At 48.1% G+C, this 20,304-nt stretch overlaps 1 protein-coding gene across 5 annotated transcripts in view; it reads left to right on the forward strand.

Moving 5' to 3' along the window:
* The window catches only part of TNIK (TRAF2 and NCK interacting kinase), a 147,191-nt gene that overhangs the window by 92,078 nt on the left and 34,809 nt on the right, over positions 1-20,304 (forward strand). For 3 of the 5 annotated variants that reach the window (XM_064721580.1, XM_064721581.1, XM_064721585.1), the window contains exons 9-15: positions 673-751; positions 4,649-4,824; positions 6,412-6,478; positions 7,875-8,079; positions 16,526-16,636; positions 17,079-17,165; positions 18,433-18,633. In XM_064721580.1, the coding sequence (XP_064577650.1) occupies positions 673-751; positions 4,649-4,824; positions 6,412-6,478; positions 7,875-8,079; positions 16,526-16,636; positions 17,079-17,165; positions 18,433-18,633 (926 nt within the window). The remainder of the gene's footprint in view (positions 1-672; positions 752-4,648; positions 4,825-6,411; positions 6,479-7,874; positions 8,080-16,525; positions 16,637-17,078; positions 17,166-18,432; positions 18,634-20,304) is intronic. The other 2 variants (XM_064721583.1, XM_064721584.1) reach the window with 1 other exon arrangement.

A 20,304-nucleotide genomic window follows, 5' to 3' on the forward strand; every position in this document is an offset into this window, starting at 1 on the left:
GGAGCAAAGGCACCTGTGTGACACCTGATTCACCCTGGGGCACTCTGGGACGTGGTTTTCTCAAATAAAACACAGATGAAGAAGGGATGGAGAACTGGAAGCAGTAAAACACCTCAGAGCTGGTGTGGCACTGATAGTGACACACTGGGTTCACCTGGGTGCAGCTGCACAGGCCACACTGCCACGGTTTCAGTGTTGTCCTCAGGCTGTCCTTGCTGGAAAATGGAAGTAAATAAAGCACGGGATTGTGCCATGTGGTGTGGCTGTCCCATGCTCTGGCCCACTGATGTCAATACCAGGCAGGTGCTGAGGACCTGGAGCTGCAGGAGCAGAGATGTCCCCAGCCAGCCCCTGCAGTGACCCTGGCAGTTCTGGGGACACTCAGAGCCCTTGGTTGGGGACACCAGACCCTGAACTCACAGCCCTGGGATGGGGACATCACACCCTGAACTCACAGCCCTGGGATGGGGACATCAGACCCTGAACTCAGAGCCCTGAGTTGGGGACATCAGCACTCACCTGAGCCCCAAGGCTGAGGGTGTCTCTGGGGGGTTGTTGCTGCTCTCATCCTGCCACGAGGGTCTGTCAGGCTCAGAGGAAGCTCAGATCTCCCAGTTGGATCTCCCATTGGATGTGTGTGCTGTATTTAATGCCTCTCTTTACAAATTGCAGCTCTGTGTGACATGCATCCCATGAGAGCCCTGTTCCTCATCCCCCGCAACCCGGCCCCGAGGTTGAAATCAAAGAAGTGGTGAGTTTCTTTCTCCATCTTTAGGGACTGTAAAAACATTGCTGGAGCAGTCTTTTTCTGCAGCTGGGCACACTGGGGACGTGGTGTTGATATTTATTTAGTTAGTTTTGGGGGTTGGTGATGGTCTCCGGCATCATGCTGGTGAGTGCAGGTTTGGGTTTTGGTCTTCCATGGAGAGGAAATTTGTTCTGAAGGATCCAAAATGGCATGGAGGCCTTCCTTGGTATGCGGAGAGAGCAGCACCCTCACCCTGCCATTTCACAGTGCAGAATTGGCTTTTCCTGGGCAGTTTGTGCAGCCTGAGGTCTGATGACACTTTGCTTGGCTCCTGTTTCATTCCAGTCAGGTTCCGTTCTCAAGTGGAAACATGTATCCAGGCCAAAGAAAAAAAAAAAGAGGATGGTTTATCTTGAAGGCCCAGGAATGCAGAGATTTGTACTTTGTTTGGGCTTTATTTTAAAATTTTGCAGGAAAAGAGACATCACTGTTTTGGAAAAAAAAAAGCCAAAAAGGAAAGAAAGTGAGGCATGCCAATAAAAACCCACAGGAAAAATATTCCTGAAGCCCAGCCAGATGTTGTTTTGTTACTGTATGTTCTGTATTGATGGAAGTGAAGTCCTTAAAAACACTTGTCTTTGGTTTGTGCTGTTTTCCTGCCCCAGTTCAGCAGTGGTTTAGTCAGGAAAGATCTACCACATGTTGGAGAGACAGCACCTCCCCCTGTTCCCAGATGGGTTGTGCTCACAGAGGGAAGCTTTGCCCTAATCCTTTAAATTTTGCTTAATATCTTATTGATTGCACACTCATAAAAAGGAGAAGAGCCCATGGTATGTACTGATGACAATTGGGGCAGCAGCAAATATTTTATTGCTGACAGAGGAGTGAGAGGGACTTGGAGCTCTCTGCTTTGGATGTATGGTGTTGGACTTTTAGGACCAGCCTAAAAACTCACCCAGGCTTTGGCAGGAGGCATCTCAGGCAGGTTGGACAGCCTGATCAGCTGCTTCAGTACCAAACCAGGAGCAGAGGGACCATTCCCAGCTGGCTCTGCAGAGGGTGGCAGATATTCTTGCTCTCTTTGCATGACCTTTTGAGGATACAATTAGTCAGCTGAGAAAATAGTGTAGGTGCTTGTTTTCTGCCAGATCACCAGTCTGCTCCTTTGTTATCCTCACTCCTACAGCACAAAAAGGATTGTGAGACTTGAGAGTTTATTTTTCATACAAAAGTGCTGTTTATTCAGCAAAGACTCCCTCAGCCTCCAGGCAGAGGGGAGCTGATGAAAGCAGATTTTGAGCAGGATGTTTCCCCATGTCCTTAAGGTAAAAATGGAGCTGGGATGGAATTTGTATTTTAGTCCTTACCCTGCAAGGTGGCATGTTCCTGGGCACCCCCTTGCCACACACATCTGGCAGCTGTGCCAGGTTTGCACATCCTGTGGGGTCTGCCAGGAGTGGCATCCTGGGTGCTTTTATGGAAAATCTCCTGGGAAGCCACAGTGTAATGAAACTCCAGCTTCAAGAGCAGCTTGGTGCTCACCTGGCCTCTGCTCCCCTTCCATGATCAAGCAGGCATCCCTGGTGTCCATCAGAGCTGGGACATGTGCCCCGCAGGTAGCTCAGAGCTCTGTCCATCCTCCAAGCTGTCATTGCAGTGGAAAGCTCCAAAGGATCCTCATAAAGCTCCACCAGCTCCTTGAAAGCAAATTTTTGCAGCGTTTTCAGTGTGGCACTGGGCAGATTTGCTGTCCTTGGCTCATTTCTCAGCTGGGGATTTTTGAGCTTTGCTGGGATGAGTCCTGGAATTCTGCAGGCCCATCCCAGGAAGAGAGGAGATGTTTGACCAGGCTTTTGGGCTTTCACAATCACAGGTCACAAGAGCAAAGCAAAATGGAGAAAGGTTCAACTTGAGTTTGTCCTTGCTGTTGTGCACAGCAGCACATAAATAAAAGCACACTACATGGGCAGACCATCTTTTTCCTTGCATGTGAAAGTAGTGAAGGGACTCCAGCCCCTCTGAGGGTAAGTCAGGAAAGCCAAGAGAGAACACTGGTATGGGAGCCTGCCCTCAATTAAAAATTGCAGAGAGGAAAATAATTTTGTTGCTTGCTAAATCCTCAAACTAGCTTTTGAAGCAGTGCTGTGTTCCAATGAAATTAAAGTCTTTGGTGTATCATTTTCTTTCCCAATTAAAGGCAGCCAGCAATGAAGCTTTATTTTCCTCTTCCCCTGGTTACAGGCAAAATGAACTCAAACTTTAGTGATTTTGTTCCCATAAACCTTCTCTAGCCCTGCGTTGTAAAAGACATGAAACCTCTTTGTTAATGAGGTGATATTTGCACTGTGGTACCACTTTTCATCCAAGCAGCTGCAGAAGCTTTGCAAACATTGATTTAAGCTTTACAAAGCCCAGGAGCTGGAGGAACGTGTGTGCTTCAGGAAGGTGGGCTGCCCTGGGCCTGAGAGGGGATGAAATGTGTGGTGGATCCTCCTGGATCAGAGCCAGGGAGAAACCCTTGGTCCTCAGCTCCAGTGGGGGCTGAACCGTGCCCCTGGACAGGCTGGCTTTGAGAGAGGAAGACTGTGGGAAATGCAGCAGCCTGAGCTGGAAAATGGATGGAAAATCCTTGTCCATAGCTGCTCAGGTGTCTTAGGGCATCACAGGGCACTGGGACCCCCATCCCATCACTTCCAGAAGGATAATTTTTCAGCTGCTTCACCTGTATTCTACTTGCACAGGCTCTGGACCACATATCCAGGATGGAGTCTCTCCAGCTTCACACCAGCAAGGGAGAATCGTATTTTAAAAGTGGGTTTTTTTTGAGCATCACATTGATTGTGCCTTCTGGGTACACTGATACACTGTGTTTCTCAAGGCAAGGTGGGGAAGGCAGATTTGCTCATTAGCAGAGCTGGAGGGAAGATTTAATTGGATCCAGTAGCATATTTTATTTTTGCATCTCCATTTGTATGGATTAGCACTTGAAAGATAAATCACTTTTAGTCTGACAGCTTAAAAGTAAAATCCCTGAAAGCTTATTGTTTTACTTCTAATGCAATTCTGTAGTATCTGTTGGCTTCTGACATTAATTTATATTCATTTTCTTATTTGCTAAAGCAACATAGACTACAGTGGCCTGTCAACATTTTCCTTTCTTGTAAATCCCTGTTCTCTTGAGTTTATAATGTGGTGAAATTAGTTCCAGGAAAACTTTGGATATGCAGCACTTGAGACTAAGACAAATTTGTTTATTAAAGATTTGGCTGAAACCGTTTTAGCTGAGATTGAATGTGACTTTGTGGGCAGAGAGGAAGGCAGGGCTCTGTTCCCATCTCTATCAGAAGAGCATGTCCCAGTTCCAGTCTCCCAGTCCCCCTGTCCCAGTCTGTTGGATCAGGGGCTCTGGGGCTTGCTGGCCCCCCAGCCCTGGTGGGTTGTGATGCTGAGAGAGCAGGGAAGGGCTGCAGGCAACAGGATCATCCAAAAGTTGTCTGAGATCTACCAAGCCCTGCAATGTTGACACTTAAATCTAAAAAAAAAATTTAACCTAGCTTGTCCCACTCAGCTTCACAAAGATTCATCTCTTGAAACACTGCCTGGGGGCTATAAAATATGAGAAACAATCCACTCAGGCACTGTGCTTATATCTGTGTGTGTTGTATCTCATTTCTACCTGCAGTTTCACAGGTTCAGAGGGGAGGGAGCAGGAACACTGCCTTGCTTCTTCTTGGGTGCCATTGGTGACATCTTGCTTTGGTGATTCTCTGGTCATACTGATGGTTCCCAGCTTTCTGGGATAACGAGCGAGACCTGGGAAAAATCATCTCAAACTTTCTAACATGAGAATCAATATATTTACCTATTATTTCTGTACCTTCCTTCCCTGTTCTTGACTAGGTCTAAGAAGTTTCAGTCCTTCATTGAGAGCTGCCTAGTGAAGAACCACAGCCAGAGACCAACCACGGAGCAGCTGATGAAGCACCCCTTCATCCGGGACCAGCCCAACGAGAGGCAGGTCCGCATCCAGCTCAAGGACCACATCGACAGGACTAAGAAGAAGCGAGGAGAGAAAGGTCAGTGGACAAGAGAGAAGGGTCATTGGAGAAGAAGCAACACTTTGAGCAATCCTTAACCTCTGCCATGTGCTCAGATATGCCTGCCTGGGCAGTCTGTGACCTCTGCCACGTGCTTGGGGATCCCTAGTGCACATCAGGGCACATCCAGGCAGGTGAAGCTTATGGGTAAAAGAGGGAAGACAAAAAGGACTGGATTGCCAAGTACTAGTTCCCCTTACTCAGATGGCTGAGATTGTTTGCAATCTCGTTAAATTCTATAGTTGTGAGCCTTCATGTGGTTTTGGGGATAGATTGTTTTGTGTGGTTTGGTTCCTCTCAGTCGTTGAAATGAAAATAAATACCTGTAACTAAACAATGCGTGTTCTTGCAAAGCAGACAGGTGACTGTCATTAGAGTTAATCAGTGTTTTTAAATATTTTTTTTTCCTAATGAAAAATGATGCCATTTTTTAGGCCAGGTGGTAATTTCCACATGGAACATCCAAGCCTTGATTCATTAAAGCTTGTATATAAAATTTACGTTTGCATAGATCCGTGCTGGCGTGTGGGAGGGTGAAGCTGCTAAGCTGAATTTTCCCCAGCTCACGTATTTCATGCCAAGTGTGTTGATCTACGTGACATCCCTGCAGCACCAGCGATGAGCAAAACTGTGCAAACCAACATCCAGATAAGACCCTTGCCCCAAAGCAATTCCGCTGACTAGGAATAACCCATTAAACTGAATGTTTTCAGTGAACTCTCCAGGCCCTATCAAAGTCCTGTGCAAGAAAGATCAGATAGCAGAAGAAACTTGTTAAAGTGTTCAGCTGCTTGTGAACTGAATTTTAATTTGAAAGCTCATTTGTAGGCTCCAGCAAATTAATATGTTGCTATTTCTCTTCTTATTGGTAGCGGAATTAATTTTTCATGCATACCTTCCAGCCCCTTGTAATAGATTTCACTACAATCAAAACAATAAAATGGGATCCCAGTGAAGTATTAAATGTGTTTAGTCTGGCAAATGAAGGTTGGACCCTAGAGATGGAGAGTAATTGGATAAATGCAAGCCTTTCTTTGACTGTAATTCCCTTCATCCGATAAAGATGATATCCCAGCAGAAATTGCAGTATGTAACACAACATTGCAGTGAGCTTTTATGTGGATATCTTCATTGCCTGGAAATTACATGGATTTGCATAGGAAGAGCATATGTTTAGGGAAAGAGGAGCTGGTGCCTTCGGAGCCTTGGTTAAATCCCACCTCCCTGTTGCTGTGGCTCCAATGGCTGGTGGTGCACCTCCTGCTGCAGAACCAACCTGAACAAGGGGGTCACTCACTGTCATATGGGGATAAATTCTTATTTTGTGGATACCCCCATGTTTTCATCAAGGGGCTGTGGTTGTCAGGGCTGTTGCCCACTGTGCTGGTGCTTCCCTGCCCTTGTGGCCCCCATAAAATCACAAAATGCAGAGCAGAAATGCTGCTTATTCTTGGTCATGCAAGGTAAAGAGAATTGGCTGTTCTGCCTTCAGAGCTCTGGGGTTTTCAGCCACTGGAAAAACAAATGAGTCCAGCAAAGGGCACTGATGAGCAATTCTGTTCCTAGATGAGACAGAGTACGAGTACAGTGGAAGTGAGGAGGAGGAGGAGGAAAATGACTCTGGAGAGCCAAGGTAAGAATCAGCATTTCATTTATGCCCTTACATCCCTTTAGCTGTGCATAAAATCAGCTTGGATCATGGGCTCATATGAACTGGAAATGGAAAAAGGACATTCTGAGCACAGAGTCCTGTTCCCTGGCAGAACAGAGGGAATTCTGACTGCCGGGTGGTGCGTGGGTATGAACTGATGCTCTGGATCACCTTAACCAAAAGCTGGGCAAGAAAAACCCCATTGCCTGTGGGATCTGCAGCACAACATGGTGCTGTCATGGGAATGTGGATATTGAGATGTGGAAAAATGTGAGGTGAAATTAAAAAATTCTACAAAATGCGGTTCCTTACATCCAAGTGTAACTAACTCCCTATTTCCATGTAATTTTTCACCATGAAACCTCCCAGGTGCTGCTGCAAGCACCTTGGGGCTGGAACTTTCTTTGCTGACATTTTTCAGAGCTGTTGTAATTAGTATCAGGTTATTCCATTATTTCTCTGAGATAATGTAATATTTTAATAGCTGGCAGTGATTCATGCTAAATGTGCTTTGTGCACAGCTAAATATAGTGCGTGCCAGCCACTGCAGCACCAGAGGCTTTGGTTAGAAACTTAATGTAAAGGAAACCTTGCCATTTCCAGTGAGTAAATGAGCCATGAGCAAGGCTCTGTCACCTTGCAGGTCCCCATCCCTCCACCCCTGCTGCCCTGACGCTGGCAGGGGGTTATTTACAAATCACGAACGGGATTGGACTGCTGTGGAACGTGCCTTGAGCTGTTTTATTTTTCAGCATCAGTTTCATTACATGATTATGACAATGGGAAGATGCCAGCAGCTCACATCTCAGGCAGCAGACTAAGAATTTGATGTTACAACTTACTTTATAAGTTTTTTGACCAATCACACAAAGCAAAAGCACATTGACAGTAGTTCTATTTAATCACCATAAGCACGCATACCTTTGGTTAAAACAATGCTTGCTTATTTTGAATACAATACCTGCTTGTAAGCCTTAAAACACAATGCACAGAGCTCCATTATTAAGCTTCAACCTTCCTAATATCTTGCTAGATAAACTTTTCTGTAGCTTAGAGAGTTATTCTAGACAAGCGTTAATACACAGACCATTGTTCTATGCGTTAATTCACAGATCTTTTCTACAATTCAAATAATTTTTCTGCTGACCTATCTCATAGCTGCTACTTATCTCTGATCACAGTTCTACTGTATCTGAAGCCAGCCTTTTGCAGCTTTCCCAAAACCCTCTATTTTTGCGGATTCCCACAATGTCCAAGCTCTGTCGGGTGCTTGGATGCTGTTGGGATGGAGGGGAGTGGGACCACGCTGAGAAACCCTACAGGGACAACAGCTTCAAGGCTGCAGTGAGGGGCTCTCTAACGCTTCTCCTGCATGCAGCTCCATCCTGAACCTGCCCGGGGAGTCGACGCTGCGGCGGGATTTCCTGCGGCTGCAGCTGGCCAACAAGGAGCGCTCGGAGGCGCTGCGGCGGCAGCAGCTGGAGCAGCAGCAGCGCGAGAACGAGGAGCACAAGCGGCAGCTCCTGGCCGAGCGGCAGAAGCGCATCGAGGAGCAGAAGGAGCAGAGGAGGAGGCTGGAGGAGGTAACTGGCCAGGGATGAGCTTGGCTTTGGGTGGAGCAGCAGGATTTCTGGTGGCAGGTCTGTTGGCCTCCTTGAGCCAGATCTCATAAGTTGTTGGAGGTGTATTACTCACCCAAGATAGCTCAGCCGCCTTTGGAGGTGTAAAATCAGCAGGATGGCTTCTGTCGCAGTGTTGGAAACACTAAAGTGTAATAAAAGGCAGACTAACAAATAGAGAAAAACTGAGCCAGGTGCAAGAGGTTCTTGCTCCTGGTAAAACACCTCACAAAAGCGATTAGTTTCTTTGCTTGCTTCTTTTTTTAGTAAATTGACTTTTTGGCTCCAGTCCAATTAGCTGTCCTTAAATCTGAGGTGAAGTCCCCTAAGCCTGTGAAATGGCTTTTTCACCTAACCAAGGAGAGAAACTTCTGGGCTTCTTTCCTTTTTGAGGGGACAAAGGATAGTTTTGTCACTCTGCCAACAAGGGGCACATTCCTGTAACTGTTCTCAGGTGGTTTAATGTCAGTGCTGACCTCTCCAGTCAGTAACCCCAAACATTTTGTCACAATGGTCAAGCCCCATCCTTTTGGTGTAGCCACCTCCAGCCACTCTCCCCACCACAGCCAAGTGTTGCCAACTTTTGTGAAGGTAATAGAACTAGTTTGCTATGAATAAATCCTTGGAATTCTAAACCTAAAGGGGTCCCTGGAAGTACTGAGCAGAGTTAGCCCATGACTGGGGTGACAGCTGTGTTCAGTCGAGGTGTGCAATCCAGCATCTGTCAAGTTCATTATCATTATTTGCTCCTGTGGACTGTTACAGTGGAAAAGGAGCTGAAAAGCTCAATTTGCCCTGTCCCTGGATCCATGTGCCATTTGTGTCCTATTTAATCCATAATTTCAATTTCAGTCTTACAGTCCCTGCCAATTACAATTTCTCTTGCAGGGGAGGGGCAGATGCCTGCCTGACTTGTGCAATGATCCATATGTGCCCTGAAGGATAAGATTTCATTACCCTTGTCTTTACATACCAGCCACAAATGCAGTTGGTCTTAAAATTATCCACCCCATTTAAAATCCAGCTGCAGGATTTGACCTCGTGACTTTGGGTGTCCCTGAGCTGCTCAGCCTGGCCATGTGCTCTGGAGGCAGTGCTTGCTTTTGTTTTAGCTCCTGGTTCTTGTATTGAAGAAATTCATCAAAAAATAAAGGGGCTTTTCCCCATCTCTTGGGGTTTTTGATAGGGTTTTTCAAAAAGGCACCCATTGTCTTGCTCTGAACTCAGCCGAGTGACTCATTGAAGAGTTCATACTTTGAGGGTCATTAAATTAGCTTTCTGAAGAGGTCACCAATGTGTCTGATAAAAGGGTTTGCAGTAAATGGACTGTTAGAGCATCCACCCCCTTAGTTTGCACGAACCAGAGGTCTCCAATCTCTCCCTGTACTAGGTAATGCCTCAGGCCAGGGGCACAGACAGGAAGGAATTTCAGGCAGCTGATGGTGATGATGGTGATGGTATGGCCCCTCTTCGAGGTGGTCCTCTGAGCCCCTCCAGGGCAAAAATCAACACAGGCAAATCCCAGGCAGAGCATTTTTTCAGTCTGGTAAATATGTAGGTCTGTCAGAGCACAGAGTGTTCAATACTTTGTAGGTCAGGGTTTGCTGGAGCCCTGCACCCATCCCAAGGCAGGCAAGCTGCTCTGGGAGAGGACAAGGTTTGCTCATAGAGGCACCCCAAAATCCCCTGCCCCAGTGGGTGTTTGTGAGCACTGCTGTAAGGAAGCCTGGTTCTGCCTTTGTCTCAGCCTGCTTGCTGCAAGCAGTACAGGAGCAGAACAAGAGCAGAATAAAAGCAGACACCAGATTAACTGCAATCCTGTAATGAATACAATGCTTGCTGCTGTATTAATATGTTCTCTTCACATAGAAGAAAATTGTTCTCTCTTTGCTGCTTCCCAGGCAGGTTTTGAATGGAGGACTAATCCCTTTGCTAAGCAGGAGAGCTCTGCCCTGAGCTACAGAGTTGCTGCCTTGCTGGGCTGGGCTGTGCTCAGTCCCCTGGGCTCTGCCAGTTCCCTTCTGTCCCCAGGTCATTAAAAGTTAATGCCACCATAGCCAGGATTTAAACCCAGTGCCTTTTCTAATGGCTTGGAACAGCCCCTTCACCCACTGCCTTCTTCCCAGCTGGCTCACAGCTTTTTGACCTTAGTTGAAAGGGAGATGTGCTGGAGTAGAGCTGGCCAAGAGGTGCTTGGAAGCTCCTGCCACGTCAGGGGAGTGGGGAAAGGCAGGGGGGCTGTGGCTGAAGAGCATCCTCTGCCCCTTGGTGTGATCTGTCCCACGGGCTCAGCCAGGATCAGGGCAGATGCTGGGGCCAGCTGGCAGCTGTGATAGCCCCAGCATCTTCTCAAGTGCCCATTTCCTCAGGTGCATCTGGCCAGGTTTAGCCTCACCTGCACCCAGCCAGAGTAAAACAAGCTCTGCTCTCTATTAGACACGGTTTGCATGGTGAGCAAGGAGCAGCTGAGTTGCTATGGTGAGGATTAAAGCTGGAGTCCTTGAAAGAGGCACAGCCCTTCTGTTGCAAACGTGGTGGGTTGTGGCAGTGGTGGGGACAGATGCTCCCCAGCATGGCTGGCTCTGGCTTTGCCAGCTGCAAGGTGCCCTGAATCTGCAAAACCAGAAAATCTGAAGTGCAGAGATTAGCAAATAAAGTTACATTGCTGCTGCAGGGGTATAGTTTGGATATAGTTTGGTCTTTGCCCTTGATGGGTGTTTTGGGGTGGGAAGCCTCTGATGGGCAGCCACCAGCAGCTGTCACAGCTGTGCTGAGTGTGGTGTGGCTGTCCCGAGGCTCCCAGCACACTGCATGGCTGTGAGTGCTGCTCCAGCCAGGCTGCTGCTGTTGGGTCTCTCTGCTTTTTCCTGCAGCAGCTTTGCACTAGCTTTCATCAATGACTCTTGGCCAGGGATTTATTTTGGTTAATGGGAGCAGGATTTCTTCCATGCTACTTTATGGTCTGACTAAGATGGGGTGTGCCTCCAGCAGGCAGCAGTGGTACCAGGAGATCTCTGGGGGAACAGACCAGTGGAAGACTCAGATTACTGTGTTTTCAAAATAAATTTGACCTTTAAAACACAGCAGAGCAGCCGGGACAAATAAACCCTTGGAGCTGGTGGCTTTTGGGTCTCCTAAGTCAGCCTGTTCAAGCTGCCAAACATATTACTGTGTTTACAGAAAGAGCTCCTACTCATCATAAGATGCCGTGGAGGTGTCCAGGCTGAGGGAGTGAGCTGGCATTTGGGCCCAAGTGCAGCTCCAAAAGGACTGATGTAGAGGGATGCCAAGCTCAGAAATGCCTGGAGTTAATTTGTACTGGAGATGAACAGCAAAGAGCTGAAGAAAGGCCTTAGTGGGATAGCTGGCCCATTCCCCCATCAGTGCAGACCTTCAGGAGGTTTGTTTGGTGGTTTTCCAGTGCTGTCTTTAAATACTGGCAGAGGTAGCGCTCCTACCCTTTCTCGTGTCTCAAAATGAAAGAATCACATTTTTCCTGTCACCTTGATCTTCCTAAATGGGGATTTCTGAACCTCTCACAAAGCACCTCCCACGTTAGGGCTTTTTTGGGGAAATCCACCATCTCCTGATGTTGGTCTGACAATAACACCAATGCATATAGAAAAAAACTCAAGTGAGGAAGTCTTCTGGAAGGTCTTTATGGCCTTCCTGGTGCCCTGGAGACCTTGCTGCCATCCTTTGCGTGTCTCCTTGCATGTGTTGGACACTTGGGTCTCCTTTTTCAGGAGCTGACCAATTTCCTTCTCTGAGCCTGAATCTTCCAGGCAGCCAAAGAGATTTAGATTTGCAGCTGTCTTTAATTGCAGTGGAAGTAAAAATGCCCAAGCCAGCTTTGAAACCGGGGCTTTCATGGGAGCAGAGTTGCAGCTTTGTTTTCCCTTGCACAGAAAGTTGGTCTCATGAATTCAAAATGTGCACCAGAACTAACCCTCAAATTAGGAAATTAAATATCAATAGATCCAACAGCACTGCAGAAAATGTTTGTGTCATGCAGAAGGGTGAATAGGCTTGAATATATTTTAATTTTTCCCTATATATACATATATTAGATATATATAGTTCCCTAATCAGCCTTCCATTTGTTGCTGGCACAGAATGAGCCTTGATGCACTGGTTTAACCACCAAAACTCCAGCTGAGCTGTAGGAATTACACATCCTGGGGTCAGGAGCTTTAGGGATCCTGCAAGACAAATCTCTGTGCAGACCCCTTGGCAGCAGTGGGCAGATGGAGTCAGAGAGGGCTTTACATAACCTCATTTTTCTGCCAAACTGTGGATTTTTCTCCATTCTAGGTATAAAATGAAGGTCAGATCATTACAGGGAATGTACCAGGCAGATTAAGCATCTTGCTGTTTTCATTTGAGGTTCCAGTTAGTGCACTTACAGGGCTGGATGTTCAAGGGATAAAAAAATTGCTGAAGCTCCTGTAAATGTTAACCAGCAGAGCACCATCGACTGGAAGCTCTTATAAAGCAATTAAAAAAAATTCAGCAGTTAGTTACAGGTAAATTTAGGTTATCTAAAATGGTGGTTTGTTATTTTCTTCTGCATGTTCAGTTGTCCTATAGCTTGTAGAACCTTGTCACTAAGATGGCAGCCCCCTCACAGTTGTGGGGTCCATGGGGACACTGCAGTGGTCCCAGCAGCATTCCTGCACCCATTTCCAGGGAGAGCTGTGTTACAGCAGCCCCTGTAGTACAGGTAGGAGCTAAACCTCATGTGCCTCTCCTTTTTCTTTGGTCAGGAAGCATGCAGGGCTCATAGTTCCTGAAGCATGAGATTCCTCCTGCATGGGGCATCCCTGCGTGGTGATCCCGAGCAAAAGCTCTGCAGTGGTTCAGAGCAAATCAGATCCCTGCTTGCCATGGTGGGGAGTTCTGACCCAGATTCTCTACCAGTGGGAAACACCTCTCCATGCTCCAGTGCTTGGTGTGTCAGAAAAGATGATGTTCCAGCCACAGTCACTCTTTCCCTGGTGGCTCAGATAAATGAGCCTGTCACAACAACGCAGCCACCTAGAATATTTGTTTTCATTTGTCACTTGGAATTCCCCTTCCACTTCTTTCCTGGCTCATGCTGGTGTTTGGGAGCAGCAAGCCAGGGTTTCCAGGAGCTTCTTCTTGCAAGTGTCAGTGCCTCCCTGAGCTCACAGGGTTCAAGGGGCAGCTGCAGCTCCCTCATTGCTCATAGCCCAGGATGTGTCTGATCTAGCAAAGTGAGCTCTCTCTTTGAAGTCCTTGTTTCATGCCAGGCCTCCAAGGGCCTCCCCACCAGAGGTTTTGCCTTTGTGTGTCTCCTCTCATCAATATTTAAAACCTGTCATATCTGGTGCAGTGCAAATAAGATCCCGTTCTGGCTTACAAGCAGCTACATATAGCTTTACCTGCAGAGTTATATAAATGCAGCCCTAATTAATTGGTGCTCTTGCCTTGCATGAATAATAGATCTGGATAGTGTAAATACACACAGTAGTTTCAGGCTTGGAGAAATGTGGGAAGTGTGCTCTTGCAGTGGGAGAGGGAGGTCAGAAAACAGGGAGAAAAGAAGGCAACGAAATGAAAGAAAGATCTTTGAATCTTTGATGGGTTTTTTGGGATTTTTTTGTTTGGTTTTGGTTTTGTTTTGTTTTTTGGCGTTTTTTGTTTGTTTGTTTTGTTGGGGTTTTTTGTTTGTTTATTTGTTTTTTGGGTTTTTTTGTTGGGGTTTTTGGGGTTTTTTTTGTTTCTACATGCACTTGTTTTCAGCTGCATCTCCCTGATCCAAATCCCTCTTTCAAAAATGGTCCATGTCATCCTGATACTGCGGAGACTGGGGTTTTGCCCACTGCAGTGCCAAGTTACCTCTCCAGCTGTTTGCCAGCTGCTACAGCAAGGCCATACAGGGAAGGCAGCTGATTCAGCCCTGCTCTGCTGGGCTGCAGTGTTCAGCTGAAGGTGCTGGTAATGCCACAAATGGTGACAAGTGACCTGCTTATAATGTGACCTGACAAATGTGCTGTGGAGCTGCAGGGCAGTGCTGCTCTGCTGCCCTCCATAAATGTGTGTGTTGGATCCTGCTCAGAGCCTCAGCCCCAAGAGCCTGCCTGCAGCAGGGTGCAGGGGGCCTTGGAGCATCCAAAAGAGCATCAGGCCTGGCTTTGAACAAAAGTGGTCCCTGTGGGCCTCAGTTCTCATTCCTGGAGTTAAATAGGCTTTTAGAAGGCTGCTGGTGAGATGCTGCCTGGAAGGAAAGGGGCCAGAAGTGGGGCAAGCTCACTGGGGCATGTGGTACCCAGGAAGGATGAGAAAATTGCTTTTGCCTCCTTGTTTGGAAGGATTTGGATTTGTTCACCTACTAGATTGGAAATGAAGCCCATTTGGGTGATTTTTATTTAAGACATAGCTGTGGTATTCAGGGCCTTGCCTCCTGCCAGCCAAGCCCAGCCTACACAAGCATTATGTGCTTTATTCAGCATCATCATAGTTTAACTAAAAAAGCCAGCCGTTAAAACCCACCCCAAAACCAGTGTGGCACAACTGGGACTGGAAGCTCAGGGTAATTTATTCAACACATTAGGCTGAAGATGTGTGCTTCAGAGATCATGGGAGCAGTGACCATCACCTAAAGAGTCAGGAAGCACTGGCAAAGCCAAGAAATCCAGTAAATCACCAGGATGCTGCAGAGTGCCCGTGTCTGGTGGTGACCCCTTGGCAGTTTTTAGTGCAGAGTGCCCAAAGCTGCACCCAGGCCCACGTTCCCCTGTTGCCAGTGGGGACAGGAGTGCACACAGAGCAGCACATGCATCCCCTGCCCACGTGGGCAGTGCCAGGGACTGTGCCTGGCATGGGACACACTGCTGTCTGCAGCTGGCAGGTTATTTCAGGTTGGAGGCAGTTTTTCCTTGCTTGAGGCAAGTGGAGCAGCCCTGATAAATATTGCTATAGGTGGCACTAAAGCTGTGCTGCAGCTCAAGGAAGTCATTGGAGTCCATGTAGATGTTACATGTGGGTGAGGAGGCAGCAGCAGGACAGGCAGTGGCTCCTGATGGAAATGCTGGGGTCGTTAAATGTTTGTTACAACAGCTGTAGATAGATTTATCTCCATGGACATCTGTCTGTAAAGATATCCTTGGATGTGTATCTCCACAGAGACACAAATATATAGAATATGGATGAAAATACAGTATCTCTATAGGTATCTACAGATAGATACAGATTTTAAATCAGTCTGTGCAGTGCAGGTTCCTGCAGAGCAGCAGTTTCACATGGAGGCATCGTGGTCTCTGCAGTGCTCAGCCAGCTCTTCAGCTGCTGGCTCCAGCCCTCCCCACGGTTTAGAGAATGCATGGCAGTGCCAGCTTCTCCAGTGACACATTGCCATGCACTGCTCAGCCACCGTGTGTCGGCAAGGGAGAGGAAAAAAGACAGGAAAATAAAAGGAGAAAGAAGGGCCAGGTTTCTGCTGCAGCGGGTGCCTTCCCACTGGCGTGTGGCTGCACCCGGGAGATGATGGGGATGATAGGGATGATGGAGTCAGGGCAGGCAGCTCCAGAGCCAATCCCGGCATTGCAGTGCCCTCTGCCGATGCTGCATGCGGTGCTGCATGTGTGCTGCAGTGAGGGGCTGCCCTGGCCAGCAGCCTGTGCAGCACTGCAGCACTCTGCTGCCAGCCCCTGCTCCCAGCGTGGTTTGGGCAGCTGGAGGAGTTAGGCTGGGTTAAAAGCAGGCGTGTGGGGGCTGCAGGTGTGCCCAGGGTGACTCACAGCAGGCTGTGGGTTGTCATCACCCCTACATCCCTGTCAGCAAAGGTGCTGCAGAGTGGAGCAGGCAGGGATGCACCCAGGATGGAGTGGGGCAGGCAGGACCTGACAATAGCAAGGGAAGTCCCATCCTGCTCATTTGGTGCTTCAAAAAGGAAAAACCCTTGGATTTTGAGTCTTCCTTGTTGGTTTCTGGTCTCAGCAAACATAAAGAGGAATGAATTTCCCTCTCAGTAGGCATAAGTCTCCTGGCTCTGTCCCTGATCCTCATGGCTGGGTTTGGGGCTGAGATGTGTTACCTGTAGGCAGTGGGCTCATGTAGCTCCCAGGTAGTTCATTAACCCCCTGGTTGGCCATGCTGGGACATGGGGACCATGCACTGCCCCCATGGCTTCATCTGCAGGTGGGAGAAGAAATGACCTGGTTCTGCCCAGGAGGATGCTGTGGGCTCTCCACAGCCAGTGCCAAGCACCAGAGTGTGTGAGGATGGAGTGGCATCAAGGATTCCCTGTACCACCCAATGATCTCCTTGGACGGGTGGGAGCCCTCTGGGTCTGTGGGCAAGGCGACCCCAGAAGCGATGACAAAAAGGACTTTGAGCTCCTGGGGAGAGGGATGGGGATGCTGACCTGAACCTCCTGCCCCCACAGCAACAGAGGCGGGAGAAGGAGCTGCGGAAGCAGCAGGAGCGGGAGCAGCGCCGGCACTACGAGGAGCAGATGCGGCGCGAGGAGGAGCGGCGGCGTGCGGAGCACGAGCAGGTACCCGGCTGGGAGCGCGCCTTCCTCTGCCTCTCATCATAGATCTTCCTGTAAACACTCCTTTTTGCCACTTGAGAGCAAATTGCTTAATTGTTAACACTGCGTGTGTCGCTTTCACTGCTGTTTATTTCTGTGTGGATCCACTTGCTGGCCCGCAGATGTGAAGGCACTTGGTGCAGGTTTTCCACGCCTGCTTGTTCTTGGGGTCAGGTTTTTTGTTATTCTTGAGTAATGTTTGTCATTCCCCAGCAGTTTCCCTTATTACAGAGTGGTGGACACCCTGGGCTCTGTGGGCAGGGATGGAGGGTGCCAAGGCTGATTGATCTGATCACTTGGGTGGGGTGGATGTGGGTGCCCACCTCATTCTCCTTCCTCCCCGGAAATACTGGCTCTTTTACCTTCTCTCTCTTTTTCCTTTGATCCTTGCTGCCCATGCCTCCAGGAGTACATCAGGCGACAGTTAGAGGAGGAGCAGAGGCAGTTAGAGATCCTGCAGCAGCAGTTGTTGCAGGAGCAGGCGCTACTTCTGGTAAATGGGAGGCCACGGCCACACTTGCCGCTTGCTGCCCGTGTCGTGTCCGCATGCACCCGTGTGCCCCAGTGCCTCCTGGCATGCCTAGACATGGGGGACACTGCTGTCACCACCCTCCCTGGAGCCTCCTGTCCTGCTCCATGGCTGCAGCATGCCTGGATGCCCTGTTCTGCCTGGGGCTGGCTGCCCTCATGGTGCACGGCCCTCATGGCATCCCTCTGCATCATTGGCGTGCACGTGTGTGTGTGTGTCCTCCTGAGAGGAGCAGCCCTGGTTGCTGCTGTGGAGTTTTGGAGGCTGTTTGCAGCATGTTGGGGTGTGTTCCAGCTGTTGTGTGCCTGCATCCATCAAACCCACCCTGCCATGCTGTTCTTCATGTTCTGAGTGAGGGCTTTTGTTACAATTTCCTCACAGAAACACTGTCTGTTCCCTTGTGTGCTGTTTGCATTCTTGATGTCCTCTTTTGTATTTAATTTGAGTTTGAGTTATCCTTTTTACTGCTGGTAGCTGTCTGTTACTGCATTTTCTTTTAATCTACAGGGTTGTTTGTTTGGGGTTTTTTTGTCTTGCTATTTTATTTAGGAAAAACAAAAGCCCTCACAGAAACCATTACCTTTTAAAAGGACTTCTCAAAATTATTTACTCCTTTAAACTCATAGAGCTGTAGGGATTCAGAAAGATCACGCAGTTGGCTTTGCAGTCTGGCTCTTCTCAGGATCAGTTAATTGGTCCTACAGAAGAGTTGGCTTCAGTTGGGTTTTGTCTGACCATAAAATCATGAAATGGTTTGGGTTGGAAGGGACATTAAAGACTGTCTCTTTCCAACCTCCTCCCATGGGCAGGGACACCTTCCACTAGACCAGGTTACTCTGAGCCCCATCTTGACCAGGTGATGTTTGGCACCTCATTGAATTGATCCTTCTTTTCTCTATCCCAAAAAACCTGGGCAAAGTCAGTGGTAACTCCTAGGCAAACCTCAGCCCTCAGTGGGTCTTTCAGGGTTTCCCTGACAAGGCAGCACTCACATCTCCCATTCCTCCCAAACGGGGCAAAGCATCACTGGCAGAGTCACAACTCTGAATTTGCTGGCTCTGCTGTCTCTCCTTGGGGATGCATTACAGCTCAGTCCCCAAAGTCTTCCAAATCAGCGAGCTCTGCCAGAAAACAACCTTTCAGCTGCTCAGGCCCCATTGCTGACCCAAACAGATAAATCTGCAGGTTGTGGGCTGGCTGGGCACTGTGTGACTGTGTTTCTCCTGGGCAGGAGTACAAGCGCAAGCAGCTGGAGGAGCAGCGGCAGGCGGAGAGGCTGCAGAGGCAGCTCCAGCAGGAGAGGGACTACCTGGTGTCCCTGCAGCAGCAGCAGCAGCAGCAGAGGCAGGACCAGAGGCCAGCAGAGAAGAAACCCCTGTACCATTACAAAGAAGGGATAAATGCCAGCGAGAAGCCAGCGTGGGCCAAGGAGGTAAGGGAGAGCAGGGAGGATGGTGATGCTCGTGTGCATCTGCAGGGATGGGTCTGAAATGCACACAGCAGGTTGTGCTGCACAGGGTGGGGACCCAGGAGATGCCCTCAGCTCTGCTGGGAGCACTCCCAGCTCGGTGCAGTGTGTCTGGGTTTGTACAAACAGGAGGTTTTTCCATGAGGGCATGTGAGAAGGAGAGTGAATCCCTCCTGGAGGGGTTCAACCTTTCTGGGGACTTGTGGGCATAGAATCATAGAATTAAATTGGATTGGACCTTGAAGATCATCTCATTCTCCTTCCTGCCATGTCCACAAGTCTGCAGGTTCAGGGGTGAATGCAGAGGGTGGTGGTTGTGAAGTTCTTTGCTGAGCCCCAGTTCTGCATAGGCAGGGGTTGGACAGCTTTTCCCCAGGCTCAGGGCTGTATCCCTTGGGGTTGCTCTTTCCTGATTTTTTTTCTTTCAGGCAAAAAGAGAGGATTGTAATAGTTGTGAGATCTTGAATATTAATTATTGCTAGTCTGAATAGTCGTGAAAAGATTAAGACATGCATTGTCTGCAGTGCAGATTCAGAACCATGTGCAAACTCTTTCTCCTTAATCTCTTTGTGGTGACTCCAGTAAGACTGGTGCCTGCTCTTGCTGTTAATTTTTCTAAAATTCCATCATCATTCTCCAGCCCTTTTTAGTGTAAGAAGAGGTTTGATAAGTGGGATTGCAGATGAGGTGTTCCAGATGTGCTGAGCTGCCTCTGATGAGAGAGGCTTCCATCTGGGTGGTTCCTCTGCAGCTCTGTGCAGAACTGGGTCACTCTTGTCCATCTGCTGGGAGGCTGAGAGTAAGTAGTGGGCAGGGAAAAGGGAATAAACACTGTCTTTTATTGCCTGGTTTTAAGTAAACCCTCTAGAACATTGCTTAAGTGCTTCTGGCACTGTCTGCAAAACTTCAGCAAAGATATGTAAAAAAGGATATTTTTTTTTTAATCTGGGGTGAAGGAGAAGAGTGCTGGATTTAGCTTTCCCTTTCAAACACAAAGGCCCATTTCTTCTGTTTCGTGGGGCTGGCATCTTTTTGATGCTGTCTCTGGAAGCAGGACATTGGGAACTGCACAATGTTAATAAAAGCAGCAGAACATGGCCTCTTCCCCTTTGCCAAAATCATAGGGAAGATGAGGTTTCCTGTTGTTGGGGAACTTCTCCAGCTTCCACCAATTAGCTCTCCAAACCATTTATTCCTTACCTGTGTCACTCTGTCTGGTTTCTAATTAAATGCTCCAAGCTGTGGCATCTTTCTGCTGTTGGGAGCAGTAGTTTGATGTACTGCCTCAGCAAAGCCCCCTTGGGAATCTCCCAGAATGACTCCTCTTGCCTCCATCCTGTTTTATCTTCTGTTTAGTCCTACTTTTAACACAATTCAGGTACTTTGCTGCATATACTGAAGGCCCACCTTTGCTGGCTCCACAGATAGATTTGTGCTGATACTTAATGAGCCCACCATGGTTTTTGTTATAGTTTAGCAATTTCCATACCCAACCCATGCATGCTAATTTAACAGAAATATTGAGACTTTGTTTTCCTGTGGGAACAATGAAAAGACAAGTCTGGTGCTCAGCCTACAGTTTCTGGAGGCTGTGCAAAGCTTATTTGGATATTTCCTGAGGATTTTGCATTACAT

The sequence above is a fragment of the Zonotrichia leucophrys genome, chromosome 9 (genome assembly GCF_028769735.1).
Source record: "Zonotrichia leucophrys gambelii isolate GWCS_2022_RI chromosome 9, RI_Zleu_2.0, whole genome shotgun sequence".
In the NCBI taxonomy this organism is placed as follows: domain Eukaryota; kingdom Metazoa; phylum Chordata; class Aves; order Passeriformes; family Passerellidae; genus Zonotrichia; species Zonotrichia leucophrys.